The sequence below is a fragment of the Chelonia mydas genome, chromosome 20 (assembly GCF_015237465.2).
Source record: "Chelonia mydas isolate rCheMyd1 chromosome 20, rCheMyd1.pri.v2, whole genome shotgun sequence".
In the NCBI taxonomy this organism is placed as follows: Eukaryota; Metazoa; Chordata; order Testudines; family Cheloniidae; genus Chelonia; species Chelonia mydas.
In genome coordinates, this window is record NC_051260.2 from 3828726 (window position 1) to 3847770 (window position 19045).

Genomic DNA, 19045 nt, shown 5'->3' on the forward strand with positions numbered 1-19045 from the left:
TGGCATTCTGGTTGGGGGAGGGGGCTCTATGCCTCGTCCCTCCCCTGCCCAGCCTATGTGGGGGGGTATTCTCCAGCACCAGGGGAAAGAAAGATCTACCCTGCCAGCTGCAAGGTGATGGGATCAGGGTAGGAGCTGGATTTTAATTGCCCTTCCCCCGACAGAGACTCAACAGACAGAGTTTTTAAACCACAGAAAGGAACCAAAATCCCTTTTTATTTGTGCTGGGGGGGGCTAACTCCCACAGCCCCCCCGGGGCGGGGGCTGCTTCGGCCGCTGGTGTCACGGTGGCATGGCCCAAGGGCAGCTGCCCCTGGCCACTTCACGCAGGGAAGGGACAGGAGGGAATGTGCTTTGGCAGGCAGGGGCCTCCCCCTGGCTGGGGTGGCCCCCTGCATCCAGCCCTTCCCCCTCCCACTTCCTGGGGGGGCGGGGGCCTGAGATGGAGCTCAGGGCATAATCCCCCCCCCCCCCCAATCTGGCTGATGGCTGGCCCTGGCCCCCAGCACAGCCTGAAAGGCCGCAGACTGCATCTGTTCCCTCAGCATGCGACTCCTGCCCCCTGCCCCATAACATGCTTCAGCACCCCCAGGGCTGCCCCCGAGCCCCAGGCTGGCATCACGCTACCATCTTGCTAGCAATAGGCTGGTGCCAAACTCCCCTCCAACCCCTGCTCTGGGTGGCTGGAGAGGCGCATTGCAGAGCTGGGCCACTGGAGGGTGACATTGCAGCCATGGGGGGGGACACAGTGGGCGGGCTTTGGGGCCTGCAGGGGGTATCCCCATGGGCTACTCCCTCTGGATGTCACCACCCCACTGGCTCTTTGGAGCCCAACCTTTGTACTTTTTTTTTTTTTAAGTTTTTTCTCTGGTTTGGTTAAAACACGACTAGGAATCAAGGTAGAGGGGGCGGGGCTCAGGCCAAGGGGGCGGGGCTTGGATGGCCTTTAGGGCAAAGAGAGTACTTGTAAATGCATTTTTGTTTTTTAAATAAAAACATCTTTTTTTTCCTTAAAACCTCACCTCTCTGTCACCCGTAGAAATCTGCAGGTGGGGATGGCAGCTCAAGCCCATCTGCCATCCCCGGCTCTCCCTTGGGTGCAGCCTGACAGCGCCTGGCTCCTCGCTCGCTCACATTAAATACACGCGCACACACACGACACAAACAGTTCCCAGTGTCCTGCCTCCAGTTCCCAGAGACACCAGCCAGCTCCTGCCCCGCCAGTATCCGGCGTTAGAAACCAGAACCCTCCGCCTCGTCCAACGCTCTGGCCGTGGGGCCTGCTCGGAGCAGCGTGGGATTGGGGCCAGCCAGTGCGTGGGGCAAAGATGGGGCCAGTCCCCTTGGCCCTTCGCCTTGTGCCCATGCTTTTGGATTCTGTATAGAAAAAGTCCTCGGTCTTGGAAAGAGACCTCCGCCCCCGCAACCCAGCCATGGGCGTCAGCCCTTCCCCTTGCTCGCGGGGCTGCCCCCCACTGCAGGCTTTGGCACTTGAAGTTGGAACTCTCCTGGGGGGGGGGGGGGGGGCAGCTGGGGGCTCTAAAGACTTGGCACAAAATAAAATGAGGCCCTGACACTTGTCCCAGGGCAGCTGGGAGGGGCGGGGGCTGTGCTGTTTCTCTCCTGCAGGGGCCGCTGGAGAAAGCCGGCTGTGAACGGGGGCAGGTCTGTCCAGTATAAAACAGCGTCTCTGGGGGAAGGTGGGGGCTCGGCCACGGGGGTGCTGTAAGCTATTCTCGGCCACCCATCCTGTGGTCCAGGGAATTTCCCAGTATCCCACTGTGCGACTCTGGATTCCCCCAGGCCCCGCTGCCTGCTGGGAAAGTGGGGGAGACTTCCCCCCCCCACCAGGGAGACAGCCTGAAGCTGGCAGGGCGTGGGGATGGCGCTGAGTGGGAGGCACCGGCGAGCCAGGAGTAGCAGGGGTCACCTCCCTGGCCTGGCACAAGGATAAAAAGCCCCAGCTCCATGGGAGGGGGGGCTCTCCCTGGGGTCCGGCTCACTGGCAGGGCGGGGCTGGTAGCCCGGTGGGGCTAGTTGCCCGTCATACACTTGAAGTGGTTTTTGAAGTAGAAGAGGCTGCGTTTGACGCTGCTGTCGGCCGAGGTTGGGTAGCGGAACTTGGCGTATTGCTTCTCGCTCTCCGTCTTCTGCCAGGGCAGCTTGATCTTGGAGGCGTGATCTACCACCACGTCGGCGCACGAGCCCACGTGCAGCACGCCCAGCCCGTCGATGAAGAACTCTGCCGGAGGGAGGGCACGGGGGTCAGGAGGGGCTGGGTCAGCCAGCTCAGCGCTGCACGACTGGGGGGAGGGGGTCGGCTCTGGGCAACAGGGATCGAACCTGCATCCCAGACCCCCTGGTCTTCCCAGGATCTGACCCCTGAGACACCCCCTGGTGACCTCTCCTACTGACCCCCCCCTTGGGATTTTGGGAACCAGGCCTCAGAGGCAGGAAACTGCCACGAAGTGTCCCATTCCCCGAGTTAAAAAGTGGTGACTTCTGTTTGGCACGTCGGCTTTCCGGTTGGCACCGGCCTGCCTGGCTAACCGCCACGCGGGAACGACGACAGCCCGCAGCCGTATTGCCTCGGCTGGCCAGGGACCCCATGTGCCCTGCAATGGAGCCCCATGTTAGGAGCCCCATGCCACAGGGAGGGAAACTGAGGCAGGGGAGGTGACCAATGCCCCTGTGAGTCGTGGCAGAACTGGGGATAGAACCTAGGAGTCCTGGCTCTCACCCCCCACCCCTCCTGGCTCTAACCACTAAACCCCACTTCCCTTCCAGAACTGGGGATAGAACCCAGGAGTCCTGGCTCCCAGCCCCCCTCTCCTCGCCCCCCCCCCCCCCGCTTTAACCACTATGCAGGTGCTACAGTGGTGTGGTGCAGCCCTGGCACGAGCCTTCCCCCGCACTCACCGAGGTGGGCGACACGGCTGAGCCGGGGGTCAAACCCCACCTGCAGCACCTTGGCCGTGCGGGCCAGGAAGAAGTTGACGACGCCATCGGTGACCACGCAGCCGGGGAAGCCCTCGAGGAGATGGTGGTAGCCCTGGCGTATCTGCAGGCAGTCACCCTCCTCACCCCCTGCCTGCACGCTGATCTTCTGCCGGTAGGTGGTGGTGAACCCCGTGATCTCCCGCACTGTGCCCCCCACCTGCCGGACACGCCGATATGAACAGGGGGACGGACGGGCTGCCGGGAGCAGCACGTGGGGCTCTGCACCAGCTCCCCCTCCCCTGGGGGCCCTGGGCCAGCTCCTGACTCTCCTGGGCCTACTCCCGTGGGGGCCATGCTTTCCTGGGAGCCATGGGCTAGCGCCCCTCTCCCCAAGTCATCGTCACCATCCCCTGGGGGCCCTGAGCCAGCTCCCTCTTCCCCCAGGTTCCACTCCCCTGCGGGCCATGGGCCAACCCCCCCAGGTGAGATACCCCCTCCCCTGGGTTCCGTCCTCTGGGGGCCCTGGGTCAGGTCCCCCCATCTCCTGGGCCACCTCCCCGGCTCCGCTGGGGGCCTTGGGCCAGCTCCCCCCCTCCCCCGGGTCTCCCTCCCCTGGGGTCCCTGGGCCAGCTCCCCCCCTCCCCTGGGTACTGCTCCCCTGAGCGCTCTGGGGGCCCTGGGCCAGCTCCCCCCTTCTCCTGGGTCTCTCTCCCCTGGGGGCAGTGTGCAGGGAGCTCTGACACCTGCATTCTTTCTGTGACCCATCCTGCCCCGCTGCCCCCTGGGGCGAGGACTCGGGTGCCCCCATGCACCGGGGCGGGAGCCGCCTGGTGCAGGAGATAAAGCCTTGGGGTCCCGCTCCTGTGACTCCCACCATGTCATGCCCGGCAGTGGCCACTAGGGGGCTCCCCTTCCCCCCTGCGCCGCGGGCCCCATGGCTCCATGCTGGGATCCCTGCAGCTGGTGGGGGTGGGGGGAGAGGCAGTGGGGGGGAGCTGTGGAATCCCACTCTCAGGAGCCCCCCGCCCTGCTCAGGTGTGGCCGAACTCCCCCCATCATCCCCAGCCAGGCACGATCTGGGGATCCCCCCACCAGGCATAGCTGGACACCCTGCAATTCCCCCCCACCCCCAGGCATGGCCAGCCCCCCACATTTCCCCCCCCACCCCCACACACACACACTCACCAGGTCCAGGCTGGTTTTCTCCAGCACGTCCACCAGCTTCTCCACCCTGGTGCGGGGCGTGAAAATGAAGTCGTCATCCACCCACAGCACGTACTTGGTGGTGACCTGGGAAATGGCCAGATTGCGCCCTGCGAACCAGCCCTGGGTGGGGGAGAGCGGGGGACACATCAGTGCCTGGCCCGGCCACCCGAGCCCCACCCCCTCCCAGTCTCTTCTGGCCCCCGCCCCAAGATCCCCACCCCACTGTCTTCCCACGGTCCCACGCCCGTGTCTGCCCCAGCCCCAACCGCCCCCCCGGCGCCCCGCACCTTGCCGAAGGGCATGAAGTACTGCTCGATGTGGGGGCCGCCCACGGGCTCGGGGTGCTGGCTGTCGTCCGCGATGATGATGGTCACCGTGGGGTAGAAGCGGCGGATGCTGGCGATCAGCGCCCGCAGCTTGTCGTACCGCAGGAAGGTCTTGGTCGCGATGCTGACCAGGGCGGTGATGTTGTAATCTGCTGGGGGAGGGTGTGGGGCAGAGGTTTGCGGGGAAGGGGAGCAGCACTCCAGACCCTGGGGGAGGGGATCCTGCCTTGGGAGGACAAGCTCCCCCCCCAGCACCCCTCTCCAATTCCAGCCTCAGATAGCTGCAGCTGGGTGCCATCTGCTCCAGCCAATAGAGAGCTGGACAGGCAGGATTCAGGGGACCCCAGTTGTGCGGGGAGGTGCAGGCAGGATTAAGGGGGACCCCGGGTTGGGGGGAGGGAGGCAGTGGCAGGATTCAGGGGATCCCGGTCGTGCGGGGAAGCACAGGCAGGATTCAGGGGGACCCCGGGTCGGGAGGAGGAAGGCAGTGGCAGGATTCAGGGGACCCCGGTGGTGTGTGGAGGTGCAGGCAGGATTCAGGGGGACCCCAGGTCAGAGGAGAGGCTACGGCAGGATACAGGGGACCCCAGCTGTGCGGGGAGGCACAGGCAGGATTCAGGGGGACCCCGGATCAGGGGGAGGGCGGCAGTGGCAGGATTCAGGGGACCCCGGTGGTGTGTGGAGGTACAGGCAGGATTCAGGGGGACCCCAGGTCGGAGGAGGGGCTACGGCAGGATACAGGGGACCCCAGCTGTGTGGGGAGGCACAGGCAGGATTCAGGGGGACCCCGGGTCAGGGGAGGGAGACAGTGGCAGGATTCAGGGGATCCCGGTCGTGCGGGGAAGCACAGGCAGGATTCAGAGAACCCCGGGTCGGAGGGAGGAAGGCAGTGGCAGGATTCAGGGGACCCTGGTTGTGTGGGGAGGCGGTGCCAAGATTCAGGGGGATCGCGGGTCGGGGGGAGAGAGGCAGTGGCAGGATTCAGGGGGACCCCAGTTGTGTGGGGAGGTGCTGGCAGGATTATGAGGGACAGTGGGGGCAGCCTTGACCCCCGAATACCGTGGGCTGACCTTTCCCTCCCCACTGCAGAAGCCTGTAGGTCACCCGGCACAGGCCCGTCCCGCCCCCACCCCCCCAGATCCTCGCTGGGCCCTGGCGCCCGCCTGGCACTCACCTCCGCCTTCGCCTGGGGAGCCTGGGTTATAGAGCTTGGGCGTGGGTGCGTGGCGGATTCGGATGGTGAAAGATGCCTGGTGCCCATCGGTGGCAAACTGCACTGGAAAACAAAGGGGGAGACGACCACAAGGAGGGGGAGGGGTCAGCGCAGAGGAAGTTCTGGGGTACAGGGGCCCCCCTGGCAGGAGGGGTCCCCCAGGGGCCCAGTACTCCCCAGGATTCCATGGGGGTATCTCCTCTCTCCCGCAACCCACCTCGACACAGGCCCCATTGTGTGCCCCTCCCACAGCCCAGCCTGCCTCGTCATGCCAGCCATCCCCCTGCCCCTGGCCCAGGAGGGGAGGGGACAGGCCAGCCGCGTTGCCCAGCCAGTCTCTGCGGTTTGGGGGCTGGAAATATTCCCCTCCCCACAACAGCCCCCCTGGGTGCAGCTGCCCACTCTTTACAGTGCCCCGGATTGGCTTCCCCCACCCGATGTTTTGCAGATCTACCCCGCCAGGGCTGCCTGCTGGCACCAGATATTGACCTCTTCTCTGGCCTCCACCCTGTCCGGAGAGCCCCCCCCAGCACCCTGCTCTGGAGCTGAGCACATGAGTGACTGCAGCGTCCACCTGGGAGAACTGGGGTATCACCCAACAGGCTCCAATGAGAGGCTGCTGGGAGGGGGAGGAGCCTAGGCCCTATATTAAGTCAGATCCAGCTCAGGCCAAAGAGGCAGATGACCATACGGGTGATGCCCCAGAGAGGGGAGTGCTGAAGACCGCACCAGCCCGTTGCTGCCCGCCCCTTGGAAAAGCAGGTTTGGGGGGTGACGAAGGGGTAATTTTCTGCAATGTTTGGCTGAGGCCTGTGTGTGCCTCAGTTTCCCTCTGGACTTTGCCGGCTACCCGGGGGATGCAAATGGGTTCAAAAGCTGCTCCCGGGGTGGGGCAGAGCAGGAAACATGAGTGGGGGGTGGACAGGTGTGACGAAGTGGGGCTGTTCTTAATGTTTCCTCTGAATAGGGTGGGGGTGCCTCAGTTCCCCTATGAAGTTCTTAAGTATCTAGGGGGTGGGGTAAGGGTGTATGATCATTGCAGAGCCCTAGAGGGCAGGTGTGTGCAGGAGTCTGGACACACAGAATGGCCAACACCCTGTTTCCTGGCAACTGATGGCCTGAGCTCTGCACACACCTGCCCTCTAGGGCTCTGCAATGATCATACACCCTTACCCCACCCCCTAGATACTTAAGAACTTCATAGGGGAACTGAGGCACCCCCACCCTATTCAGAGGAAACATTAAGAACAGCCCCACTTCGTCACAACAGGTGACAGCCTGGGGTGGGATGAGGGGGTCGTTAAAGGACTGGCCGAAACCGACCCAGATCAAGGGAGAGGCTGCAGGACGAGTGGGTCCCTTTGGGAGGCTGGCCCGCTGCAGGGGCTGCGTAGAAACTGGGGTGGAGCCCAGATCCCGGGGACAGGGGGTATGGGGCCTGGCTGGACTGTCCAGAGGGGAAAAGGGGAAGGGGGGCTAAACGGGAGGGTGGGAAAGTAAATATGGATGGGTGGGGGGGTCTTTTAAAAACTGCTCCATTCGATGGCTGCTGCCCCAACTTCTGTGGTTCGGTCACCCTGAGCGACTGTACTGATCCTGCCCTCTCCATGAATCTCAGAATCCTGGAAGATCAGGGTTGGAAGAGACCTCAGGAGGGCATCTAGTCCAACCCCCTGCTCAAAGCAGACCTACACCAACTAAATCATCCCAGCCAGGGCTTTGTCGAGCCGGGCCTTAAAAACCTCTGTGACGTTAGGAGTCTAATATAATATCTCATTGAAAGGTGACAGGGCCAGAAAGAGTTAATGAACTCCCAGACTGACCTGACCCATGGGGGAACTTTAGAGACTGGTTAGGAAGAGATGGAAATGAACAGAGCTTTGAAATGCAGCCGGCATTGTTAGAGGTAGAAGGGGAGATGTTTGCTCAGGTCTTGTGATGTAAGCAAACAAGTCTTGTCTATGGCTATAGCTTTGATTCAAAGATCAAAAAAGGAATATTAACATTAGGAAGATACTTGAAAGAAACAGTATTATTGTCTATGTCTCTTTGAAGGTTGGGATAACCTGTATCTGAACTGTTTAATGGATAAATTACCCTGTGCTAATTGCCATGATGTTTGGAAGAAGGAAAGTTAAGCCTATTGTTTTCTCAGGCCAAAAGGCTGCAGGAAATGTATAAAAACCTTGGGATACGATCCTTCTTCATCTCCAATCTGCTTTGGGTTTCAAGAGGGGGAAACCTGAAGACATAAGGATTGAGATCCCCAGTCACTGACTGGAGTCACCCTGAATATGGACATTGGACTATTTCTAAAAGGACTTTTGGCAACTGCAAGCTCATCTCTGCTATGTACCTGAACATCAAGAATTGAACTCACGTCTGCCTGTGTACTGATCTTTTAACCAACACGCTCTTTTCTTTTTTCATAAATTTTAGTTTAGTTAACAAGAATTGACTAGAGCGTGTATTTTGGGTAAGATCTAAATTATAATTGGACCTGGGTGTGTGGCTGATCCTTTGGGGTTAGAAGAACCTTTTCTTTTATGTGATGAGACAAGATTTTCAGGAACCATCATCACATCTGACAGTGTGTCTGGACAGAGGCCTGAGGCTGGGCCCTTTAAGGGAACTGCGTCCTTTGGACTTCTGAGTAATCAGGGAGGTGCTATAGAAGCTGTTTTGTGCTGGCTTGGTAAATCTAAGTTTTGGAATATCCACCAGCTTCTGGGGTTTGCCTGCCCTGTTTTGTTCGCAGTTCACCCTAATTGAGTGATCTCAGCTGGCTCCGGGCAGCACCGTCACAACTTCTAAGGAAGGAGATTCCACCACCGCCTCAGTAACCCATTCCAGTGCCTCTCCACCCTCCTCGTGAAATAGTTTTTCCTAATATCCAACCTAGACCTCCCCCTCTGCAACTTGAGACCATTGCTCCTCGTTCTGTCATCTGCCACCAGTGAGAACAGCCGAGCTCCATCCCCTTTGGACCCCCCTTCAGGTGGTTGAAGGCTGCTATCAAATCCCCCCTCACTCTTCTCTTCTGCAGACTAAATAACCCCAGTTCCCTCAGCCTCTCCTCGTAAGCCATGTGCTCCAGCCCCCTGATCATTTCTGTTGCCCTCCACTGGGCTCTCTCCAATTTGTCCACATCCCTTCTGTAGTGGGGGAACCAAAACTGGACGCAATACTCCAGATGTGGCCTCACCAGTGCTGAATAGAGGGGAATAATCACTTCCCTTGATCTGCTGGCAATGCTCCTACTAATGCAGCCCAATATGCCATTGGCCTTCTTGGCAACAAGGGCACACTGCTGACTCTCATCCAGCTTCTCATCCACTGTCACCCCTAGGTCCTTTTCTGCAGAACTGCTGCCGAGCCATTTGGTCCCTAGTCTGTAGCGGTGCATGGGATCCTTCCGTCCTAAGTGCAGGACTCTGCACTTGTCCTTGTTGAACCTCACCAGATTTCTTTTGGCCCAATCGTCCAATTTGTCTAGGTCCCTCTGGACCCTATCCCTACCCTCCAGCGTATCTACCACTCCTCTCAGCTTAGTGTCATCTGTGAACTTGCTGAGGAGGGAGGTGACCGACCGGCCCCCCCCTCCCTGCCTGGAGCTCTCCGTCCCCCATGCCTGATTAGCCCCCCGGGACGGACCCACCTCTCCTGGTACCTGGTGCCGCATCATCCCAAGGCAACACGGCAGGGGGGGCACAGAGGGTCACATACCCTATATTGGAATGTTCTGCCGAGGGGGGGTGTCCTGTTGCAGGATGCTCCCCCCCCCCAAGTATTGCCCCTTGCCCCCCTGCACCAAGGCCGGTTGTCAGATCCCATCCCACCCCACCCCCTCGCAATGCCAGGTGCCCACCTGTGTCCGCGGTGTTGGGGTGAAAGAGTGTGTTGGTGTAGGTGACGAACTGCAGCTGGCGGTTGAGGTTGTCCAGCTGGTCGCTCGACAGCGAGAGACGCGTCTCCCCCTCGCCCTGCGCCTTCACCCCCTCCACCACTGCCGCCACGTTGAAGGTGCCCAGGGTGGCAGTCAGGGTCACCTAGGGAGGGGGGAAGAGGGAGGCAGGGTCAGCGCTTGGGGCTAGGTGTGGCGCCGGCCGGCTTGTGGCAAAAGGCACCACCCCTGGCTCGGGGATGGGTGCTAGGCTGGTACTGCCTGGTGGGGGGGTGTGTGTGTGTTGGGTGACCATGTTTCCCTATGCTGAATATGGGACACCTGGGAAAATTACACATATTCCACGGCAATCAAACGCCTACGTGGACCAAGCCTCTGTTACAAAGAAATGCTATGTAGCTGGACTTCTTTTTTTATTATCTTCTTATCTTTAAGGATTCAGAGTTCACCCGGGGAGGAGTGACACCCCCCCCCACACACACTCTCTCTCTCTCTCTCTCCCATACTGAGAGGCAGGAGGTGACTGACTGGCCCGCCCCTCCCTGCCCACGCTCTCCACCCTCTATGCCTGATTGGCCCCCCAGGACGGACCCACCTCTCCTGGTACCTGGCACGGTCCGGAGGCAACACCTGGGGGGGGGGGGGGTGTATGGATCACATCCGCCCCGCCCCCCCTCAGGGTTCGCACCAGAATGTGGCCGGCCAGCAGCAGCCTTTCCGCACTGTGTGGGAGGAAAGGGAGGGGAGCTGCTTCCAGCCGCAGGAGCTTGTCCCTTCCTGCCCACCTCCAGGCTGCTGCTGGCCACCCCCATAACCCAGCCACCACCTGGCCCCCAGCTACAGCGCAGGCAGGAAGGGGTTATGGCCAAAGGATGCATTAAGAACCTGACTGCAGGGGTTTCAGTGAACCTGGCCAGAGAGGTGGGCTCAGCAGGGGAGGCGGCCTAGGCCTGGGGGAAGCAGCCGGGGTGGGAGTGCGGGGTGCTAAGCCCCTGCCTGGGGGCTTGCTGTGAAGCCTGCAGGTTCAGGGCACGAACAGGCTGGAAACCACTCCAGAGCTTAGCTGTGGGGCAGAGAGGCTGCATGGGGCTTCGGCACACTTTGGCCGGAGGGTCTTGGGTTTTCCCGGGGCGCCGGCCCAGCCCGAGGCAGTGGGGGAAGGAAGGAGCCTGCCGGCCAGGCTGTTGGTGAGCTGAGCTCTCCGACCAGGGGCTGGGTCTCCGCACAGCGCTGGGAGCGGGACGTGCCCCACTGGGGGAGGCATATGGAGGAGCAGCGGGGGGGGAGGGGCAAAGCAAGGAGAGGACAGTGGAGGGGGGGGGAAGCACGTAAAAGGCGCATGGGTGGGCAGCAGAGGTGCCCTGTAACCAGCTGCCGCCTGCCCGCACTCACCAGCCACCGTGCAGCCAGTGCCGGCCGGAAACGGGGCGGGGACGGGGCCCTGCTGGTCGACAGCTGGCCCTCAGCGGGGGCTGCGCTGACCACCATGGGGAGCAGCCAGCCCCATGCGCTGCATCTTCACCCCGCCACCAGCCTTGCACACCCACCCCCCTCGTCGGCCATCGGACCCCCCCACTCACCACTGCTGGGCAGGCGGCTGGCGAGCAGGGACCTGGCCAGCAGCAGGACCCGCCGCTACTGATGGGGTCAGGGAGACGGAAAATACAGGACAATCTGCCCGTTTTTAAGAAAAGGTCGGGACACTTGCAGCAGGGCTTAAATAGGGGGACTGTCCCTTTAAAAATGGGACGTCTGGTCACCCTAGGCATGTGGAAAGTGCCCATGCTGGCATTGTGCTTTGGGACCGTGACCCTCGGGCCCCGGGGTGAGGCCATCCCCGTGAGAACAGACGCCAAGCGCGCCCCCTGGAATAAACTCCTCAGACCCACCCTGTGGGTCAGTGTCCCCAGGGCAGGGCTGATGCCAGCTTCCACAAGGTAGCTTTGGAGCAATGTGGGGTCCAGGGGCTCACCCTGCACCCAAAAGAGCCAGCCACAGCCCCAGGATCGTGCCCGCCCCCCCCGCGGTGAACCCCCTCCGCGCCTTACCTCGTACAGCTTCCTGCTGGCTGCCTGCAAGCTGAGCCCTGGGGAGGCAAGAAATGGGATTAGTGAGACCCCAGGAACACCCCCCCGACCGTCACTGCCACAGCGAGCTCAGGTCCTGCCCGCTGGTCGTCCCTGGGCGGCAGCGCCCGTGGGGCAGGGGATGAGCCAGCTCCGGAGGCTGCAGTCTCCAGCCTGCCATGGTCCAGCGCTCCCCAGGCTGTGTGCGCCCTCCCTCCGCCCAGCCACCTTGCCCCCATCACCCCGGCTCTGTTCAGCCCTGGGAGCGGGGGGGCAGGGCAGGCTACCCCCCCGCCCCATCCCGGGAGGCTGAGGGGCTCACCTGGGATGAGGATGGTCCGGAGCGGGCGCACCTCCACGCCCTGGGCGGGGTACTCCAGCGGGGAGTTGGCTCTGACGATCAGCAGCTGGTCAGCTGGAGACTGGGTCCTGGGGGGGAAGGCAGGAGTGAGGGGGGATATGCCCAGCCCCGGCCGTGCCCCAGGCAGGAGGGGGCGGTCCTCTGGCTTGGGTGCCCCCCCAACTCCTCTGCCCCCATCCCCGGCGTGGCTCACCGGTGCTGGTCGCTCTGGTACTCCTGCTCCCGCGTGCTGTGGATCCGTGCCAGCTCCGCGGGGCCGAAGGCGGTGGTGAACTCCAGCGAGTAGAGCTGGCCGAAGAGCTGCTTGGGGAAGGGCAGCTTCCTGCCGGGCACCACCTCGCACGAGCACGAGTTCTGGGGCAGCAGCCTGGGAAGACCAGGAGCCTGGTCACGCCCGCCTGGCCGGCCCCAGGCTTATACCCCTGCCCCCGGCCGATACCCCCACCCCCGCCCCCATCTCCCCTGCCCCTACCCCCGCCCGCCGACCCCGACCGATACCCCATCTCCCCTACCCCCGCCCCCGCCCGCCTGCCCCCGGCCGATACCCCCGCCCCCATCTCCCCTGCCCCTATCCCTGCCCGCCTGCACCTGCCCCTGGCTGATGCCCCTGCCCTCCTGTCCCAGCCTTCCTGCCCCAGGCTGATACCCCCACCCCTGCCTTCCTGCCCCAGACACCCCTGTCCATGCCTTCCTGCCCCAGACAGACAATCCTGTCCCTGCCCGCCTGCCCCTGCCCCAGGCTGATGCCCCTGCCTTCCTGCCCCAGACCAGCACCCCTGCCCCAGGCTGATATCCCCGCCCCTGCCTCAGACACCCCTGCCCTCCTGCCCCAGGCCAATCCTCCTGCCCCAGGCCTATATGCCCACCCCTGCTCTCCTGCCCCAGGCTGATGACCCCATGGAAGGGGTGGGCACCGCAGTGCTGGCAATGGGGGGTCTGGGGACTCGCCCCCCAGGAGAGGGCAGGGCTCTGGGGAAGTGTCTCCTGGGAAGGGCTGGGATCCCAGCGGGGAGCCTGGAAAATCCACTTCCCAAGACCCATCCCAGGAGCCAGGCTGCAGCCCTGCCCGTAGGGGCCAGTCCCACATCCACCCTCGCCAAGGCCCTGCTGGGGCTTCCCCATCCCTGGCCACCCTTTCCTGCCCCGCACACCTCCCCCCAGCCATGCCAGCCGCTCCCCCCCGCCGGGAGGGGGGGGGCGGAGGTCCTTACTCGAGGATCTCCTCCTTGAGCCGGAAGGGGACGTGGGCGTACTTGTTGGAGGGGCCCAGCAAGGGCTCACCCAGCAGCGGCTCGGGGGCTCGGTCCGGCCGGTTGCGCAGGTCGACCGTGCTGTAGGCCTTGGGCGACCAGATGTGCAGGTACAGCAGGGCCAGGGACGCCGTGGCCACCAGCAGCAGGCACAGGGACTTCTGCACCAGACGCATCCTGCAGGGGGCAGCGGGGAGGTGAGGGGGGAGCCCTATGCCGGCGGGGGTGGGGGATCTGGGCCGTGCTGGGGGCTAGGTGGGGCCCCAGCCTGGCACGTGGGTTCAGAGACTGTGCCCCCTTCCGGCTTGGCTCTGTTTGGCCCACGGCTCCTCTCAGCTCCAGACTTTGCTCCCCAGGTCAGTTCTTGGACCGGTGCCTCCTTCCCAGCCTGGGAAGTTGCGGTGGGACTGTTCCTGGAGGTTTCATCACCCTGAGTTAAAGATTAATCTCGAATTCCTGAAGACTTCAGGACCATCGAGCGAGCGTGGGGTGCCGGGCAGCTGTTGGGGAGTGGGGGGACTCAGAGGGAGGCTTGGCCGTGCTGGTTGAGTGAATCTCCTTGATTGGACCAGGAACAGGGCTCTTCTGGGGCCGGAGCTCAGATGTTAACCATGACTGGAAGGTGAGGGGGAAGGGGGTTCCCTGGCTGGGTCCCCCCAGGGCTGGGTGGATGCAGGCAAACCGGAATTCCCTCCGCACCATCCACGGAGCAGGGCTCTAGCTTGGGGCCAGCCTGTGCCATGGAGCACCTGGCAGCTGCCGCGTCCGGAAGAGGGGCCCGATTCTGCTCCCAGCGGGCCCAGCTTCTGGTTCCTCCCCGTTGACGGGGATAGGCCTGGCTCGCAGCCCTGTTCCTCCCCGGGCAGCAGTTTACACTAGTGTGAAATCAGTGTGGCACCAGTTATGCACGGTGGGGGGGGGGGTCAGGAGGGCGACAGCCGGTGCAAGGCAGTGCAGCTTCCAGCCCCTGGGGGAAGTGGGGCAGAGCCCACAACCCGGCCTCGGGAGCTCGTGCTGCCTCCCTGAGGGAGCAGGCTCGGCCCTGTCGTGTGCAAGCGGGTGAAGCATGCTGCAGGGGCATGTTTGACAACAAACACGGGGCGAGAGGAATGCTGGAAAACTCGTGAGCTGGGTGCCAGGCCGGCAGGGGAGCTCAGCACCCACCATCCCGCAGGGGTGGCTGGGAAGAAAGGATCCTGTCTCATTCTGTTGCGCCAGGCGCTGCCCTTCCCCCCCGCAACTGAGATCAGGGCCCCGTTGTGCCAGGCACTGCCCCCCACCTTGTGTTACCCAGCTCAGAGTCTGCAAGTCTCACTATTCATTATTCATATTACCAGGGGGCCACAGACCGGGGCCCCGCAGCGCTAGGGGCTGCACAAAGAACGGAGAGACAGGCCCTGCCCCAGGAAGCTTCCAATCTCTCGTGGCACTCAGAGGGTGGCTCTCGGTGTGGCACTAACCTGGGATGCCCTGGATCCTGGCCCTTTCGGGAGAGGTGGGAGGAGGAGCTGTTTCCTTCCCAAGAGCCCCTCGAAGGCAGAAGCGTGGTCCAGCAGGGTCCCCGGGCAGCTTCAGACTGAGGGAGAAGCGGGTCCGACCACCCAGCGCTTGAATCAAAACGCCCTGGCTGAAAACAAAAAACAGGAAGGGGCCCTGCGGAGAACACCAGAGCGGACCAGTTCTAACCACCACTATGGGTGATACTTCATCACATGAGATTCAAATACCCAGCATTCCCCCCCACCCCGCTTCCTGCTCTCACGTTGTACCTCACTCCACCTCTGCCCCCAGCCGCTGAGCGGCCCTGTGTTCTCGCACCGTTTGCCCCTGGGGGTGCAGCTGCTTGCTCTGGGGAAGCGGAGAAACCTGCTAATATCTGCCCTGCAGCCTAGTCAGAGGCCACGCACAGCCCCGGGATAGAGGAGACCAAGAACGCAACCCTTCAAACAACCCCAAAGCCATGATCTCTGCCCTCCAATCTGGTCAACGCCGCCAACATTTGGGAGAGGACGGGAAACCCCCCGGCCACTCGGTTCCTCCCGTTGCCAGGATCCCAGGGAAAGGGCTCTGGGAATCCCACCCCAACGCCAAGATATTCCCACCCGCCCCACCTCAAGTCACCGGTGGCACAGGCCTTGCCCCCAGAGCAGGGCGGTCTCTGGAGAGCACCCTCTGCCCCACAGCTGCTGAATCAACTTCCTTCTTGTGCCGGGTGCCCCTGATTCCTGTCTCCGGGATGTTGCATGGTCAGCGCGGTTGCTGGGTGCCACGGAAATGGCTCCGGTAGGTAGGACAGCGTTCTCGGGACAGGGCAAGCGCTTTGGGGAAGGGGGATCCTAGCAGTGGGGCAGACAGAGTGAGGCTGCTGAATGCAGGGAGGCCAGGTCTGCGGAAGTTGCCTCCTGGGCTCAGATTCAGTGGGACAACAGGCCAAAGTCCTGCCGGATGTAATCACACCTTTACTTACATCACTGGCCGTGTCCCAGGCCTGAAAGGGGCCTGGGTCCAGGTTAGGATCTAGCAGCCAGATCAGGGCACATGCCCCTGCAAGGCACGGCCAAGAGGGCCAGCCGGTGTCCCTGGGCGAGTAGCCTCTGCGGACGGGGCTAAAAGCAGTAAACTGGGGCTGAGGAAATACGCAGTCCCTGCACCTGCCCAGTGCGCCCCACCCCTTATGCTGGGAGCTCCGCCACAACCCCTGCCCCTGGGGCAAAACTGGATGTGGCCATAGTGGGCACAGAATACAAGCCCCTCCCTTGCAGCACCCAGAGCCTCGGGCTAGGGCCAGGCTGGGTGGGAGCACACCTGCACCATGGCGGGTGTCCGGATCCCCCGTACGCTCAGCCGGGATAAATCCGCTGGCAAAGGGCCCCCAGCACTGTGGGCACAGTGGGCAGGGTCTGTCAGGAAAGCCAGGGCAGAGGGGCCAGTCCTCCAGGCTGTGGTGGTTTGGAGGTCACGGGCAGGGCAAAAGGCAGGCAGCTCAGCCCGTGGGGTAAGCTGCTTCCCCCCCCCCCCGGCCCCCCCGGCAGCCCCTCGGGGGTGGAACTGGGGCCAGGGGCTGCTCCAACAAGAGAGGGAGGAATGAAAACCACTTGTGATTCCCTCTGCTGCCTGCCCCGCCCCGGGGTCCATCAGCCGTGAATCCACGCACAGCCCGGAGCTGGGAAAGCGTCGCACCCCCTCCCCCCCGAGGTTCTCTCACCCCAAAGCACCGGACCCCCCGCTGGCCCACCCAGATTCTCTGCCCCACCCCGTACAGAGGTTACCAACAGCCCCTCTGGCTTACAGCTATAAAGTCTGTGGGTTCAATCCCTGCTGATGGAGCCAGCCAGAGGAGCTGTCACAGCTGCACAAACTCTGCCCAGCGGTCCGGGTCGATCCACACATGGCAGGTGCTGCTCTGCAGAGTGGGGGCAGGTCTCAGCTGGTTGCAGTGTGGCTCTGGGGCTCTCTGGAGCTCTGTCTTGCCCTGTTTGCTGCCTCTTTTGCCCCCTTGGGAAAGCCGAGGGGGCTAGGATTTGCCGCCCTTCCAGGAGCAGTGCTGACTGATGTTTGCACCGTGCTTTGTAGGGGCTTCGAACAGTGCCCGGAACGGGACGACAGGCGGTGACACTGGACAGGCGGGGACACTTACATGTGCAGACAGGCACGATACACCTGATAGTTCCCTGAGGTGGGGGAGGAGCATGGTCTCTGCCAAAAGCTAAGGACCAGCCCATTGTCCCGGTTCCTGCGAGATGTTTGTACAGGGCATATTTTCAGCAAGAGGTAACAGGTAGACTGTTACCTTCCGAAACCGCTGGGGATGAAGGCCGGCCCCGGAGGGTCGCAGCTAACCCCAGCCAAGCGTGCCATCTATCAGCCTTTTCCCAGCCCCGTCTTTACAGTCTGGAGCCAGGGCAGGCCTGAGCACCCCCAAGAATGGACTCCAAACGGGGGAGCCTCGGGGCTGCAGGACGTTCCCGAATCGCCCTGTCACAGAGTCCCCGGGCTCCCCCGGGGCTGCAGGACATTCCCGAATCGCCCTGTCACAGAGTCCCCGGGCGATGCTCTGGAACTGCTCCCTACGAAGCCAGGCAGGACTCTGGGGAAGTCTCCTCTCTGAGCAGCCTGTCTGCAGGACACACAGCTCCCCCGGCTCCACCTTCCTGGGTCTGACCTCGGAGCATTCAGCATCCTCTGCCCCTCCCTGCGCTTCCCACAGCGAGTCCGCCCAGGCGGGGTCCGAGGGCGGCCAGAGGGTCCTGCCCCCCAACTTCGCAGTCAGACGGGACTCTCAGCCAGCCAGGAAAACAGAGGTTTATTAGATGACAGGAACATGGTCTAAAGCAGAGCTTGTAGGTGCAGAGAACAGGACCCCTCAGCTGGGTCCATTTTGGGGGGCAGTGAGCCAAACAACCACGTCTGCCCTTCACTCCATGTCTCCAGCCAGCCCCAAACTGAAACTCTCTCCAGCCCCTCCTCCTCTGGGCTTTGTCCCTTTCCCGGGCCAGGAGGCCACCTGATTCCTTTGTTCTCCAACCCTTTAGCTCTCACCTTGCAGGGGGGAAGGGCCCAGGCCATCAGTTGCCAGGAGACAGAGTGTCGCCATTTATGTACCCTGGCCCTTTGCTCTGCAACAATCACACCCCCTTATCCCACCACCGAGAGACTTAAGAAATGCATGGGGGAAACTGAGGCACCCCTACAGTATTCAGAGGAAACATTAAGAACAGTCCCGCTTCGTCACACGCCCCGATGCCGAAAAGAGGCAAAAAGTCTGGGACTGTCGGCGGAGGAAAGAGGGCACAGACGCGCTCCGTTACAGAGGAGATCCCCTGCCATCCGGTGTGTCTCGTGGAAGGTGGCCAAGGGCTGTCAGAAGCGGGGGAGGATTCCTGATCAGCTAGGAAAGCGACTGTTAATAAGGGCAGGCCTGTGCCTGCCAATTCTGTTTTCCTTTTACCCAGAAGCTTGACTCCAAAGCCTTTCCCTTGCTTTTAGCTGATTCTTTAACTCGAGCCTCATTCAATAAACTTTGGCTTGGTTTTACCGGAGCTCCGGCTCCGTGCTTTGTGCTAAGGGGCGGCAGGCTGAACCGAGGTGAAGCCAGTAAGCTGGGGTGCACTGCTGCCAAGGGACACTGCATGTGTCCCGAAGACACAAGGCTGGGCTGTGTAAATTGCCAGGCTGCAGCGGGAAAAGGCGGGGGGGTGTAGGGGGCTGGCAGCAGCCCAACATGGAGCTTTGGGAGAACTCCCCCCCGGGGATGGTGGGGCAGGAGGGTGCAGACTAGGCTGGAAGTGGAGGGAGAGGGGGTGGCAATTTGCCCAGGGCATCAGGGTTAATCCTGACCAGTGTCATGTGGCATGAACTGCACCCACCCACGCATCAGTCTGGCCTGGGGTTTATGAAATTAACCAGCAGCACATGGCTGCCCCCGAGGCGGAGCACAGCCGGGCGAGCATGCGCGGGGAATCTGGGTCACGGCTTGTGCGGGTCTCTTGACAGGCAAGCAGGAGACCATCTCAGCAGGAGGTGGTGGATCCCTGCCCGCCCCGCAGTTTCTGGAGCTGATGACCCATGTGGGGGCCAGATCTGAAGCTATCTCTATGGCAACTGCCAGCCCCGCTCCAGCAGACGGGGTTAAAGCAGCCAGGCTGTGCCAGACCAGGCCAGGAGCCCACCTACCATACCAAAGGGCAGGGCCTGTGCCTTCCTCTGGGTCTGCTCAGTGCCCATCACAATGAAGCCGGGACGCCGGGGGCAGGGTGGGTCTCAGCTTGAGATCAGGACC

At 62.4% G+C, this 19045-nt stretch overlaps 1 protein-coding gene and 1 long non-coding RNA gene across 5 annotated transcripts; one reads left to right on the forward strand and one right to left on the reverse strand.

Moving 5' to 3' along the window:
• Positions 1 to 181: 181 nt before the first annotated feature.
• On the reverse strand, positions 182 to 14859 carry B4GALNT1 (beta-1,4-N-acetyl-galactosaminyltransferase 1). 4 transcript variants are annotated; one of them, XM_043532822.1, is made up of 11 exons: positions 14727 to 14859; positions 13270 to 13443; positions 12210 to 12383; positions 11978 to 12084; positions 11638 to 11675; positions 9554 to 9734; positions 5647 to 5748; positions 4434 to 4621; positions 4126 to 4266; positions 2920 to 3157; positions 182 to 2242 (listed from the first exon to the last, which is right to left on the reverse strand). In XM_043532822.1, exons 2-11 carry the CDS (start codon positions 13440 to 13442, stop codon positions 2034 to 2036), a joined length of 1551 nt encoding a protein of 516 aa, XP_043388757.1. In that variant the 5' UTR covers position 13443; positions 14727 to 14859; the 3' UTR covers positions 182 to 2033. The 4 variants fall into 4 exon arrangements, with proteins under 4 accessions (XP_043388757.1, XP_043388756.1, XP_037739938.1 ...); XM_043532821.1 differs by having other exon boundaries at positions 4434 to 4624; XM_037884010.2 differs by having other exon boundaries at positions 13228 to 13443.
• Positions 13786 to 18409, forward strand: LOC122463387. Its single transcript, XR_006286709.1, has 3 exons — positions 13786 to 13888; positions 14604 to 15549; positions 16840 to 18409. It is a non-coding gene; the product is annotated as an uncharacterized LOC122463387 (long non-coding RNA).
• Positions 18410 to 19045: the final 636 nt, after the last annotated feature.

What these genes read in the sequence shown, in the direction of transcription:
- B4GALNT1 (XM_037884009.2), bottom strand. Translation starts at nt 13,442, where the DNA reads ATGCGTCTGGTGCAGAAGTCCCTGTGCCTGCTGCTGGTGGCCACGGCG. An exon ending in CCGGACCATCCTCATCCCAG is followed by an intron (nt 11,676 to 11,977) that starts GTGAGCCCCTCA and finishes TTGCCTCCCCAG; the next exon opens with GGCTCAGCTTGCAGGCAGCC. An exon ending in CCAGCAGGAAGCTGTACGAG is followed by an intron (nt 9,735 to 11,637) that starts GTAAGGCGCGGA and finishes CCCCCTCCCTAG; the next exon opens with GTGACCCTGACTGCCACCCT.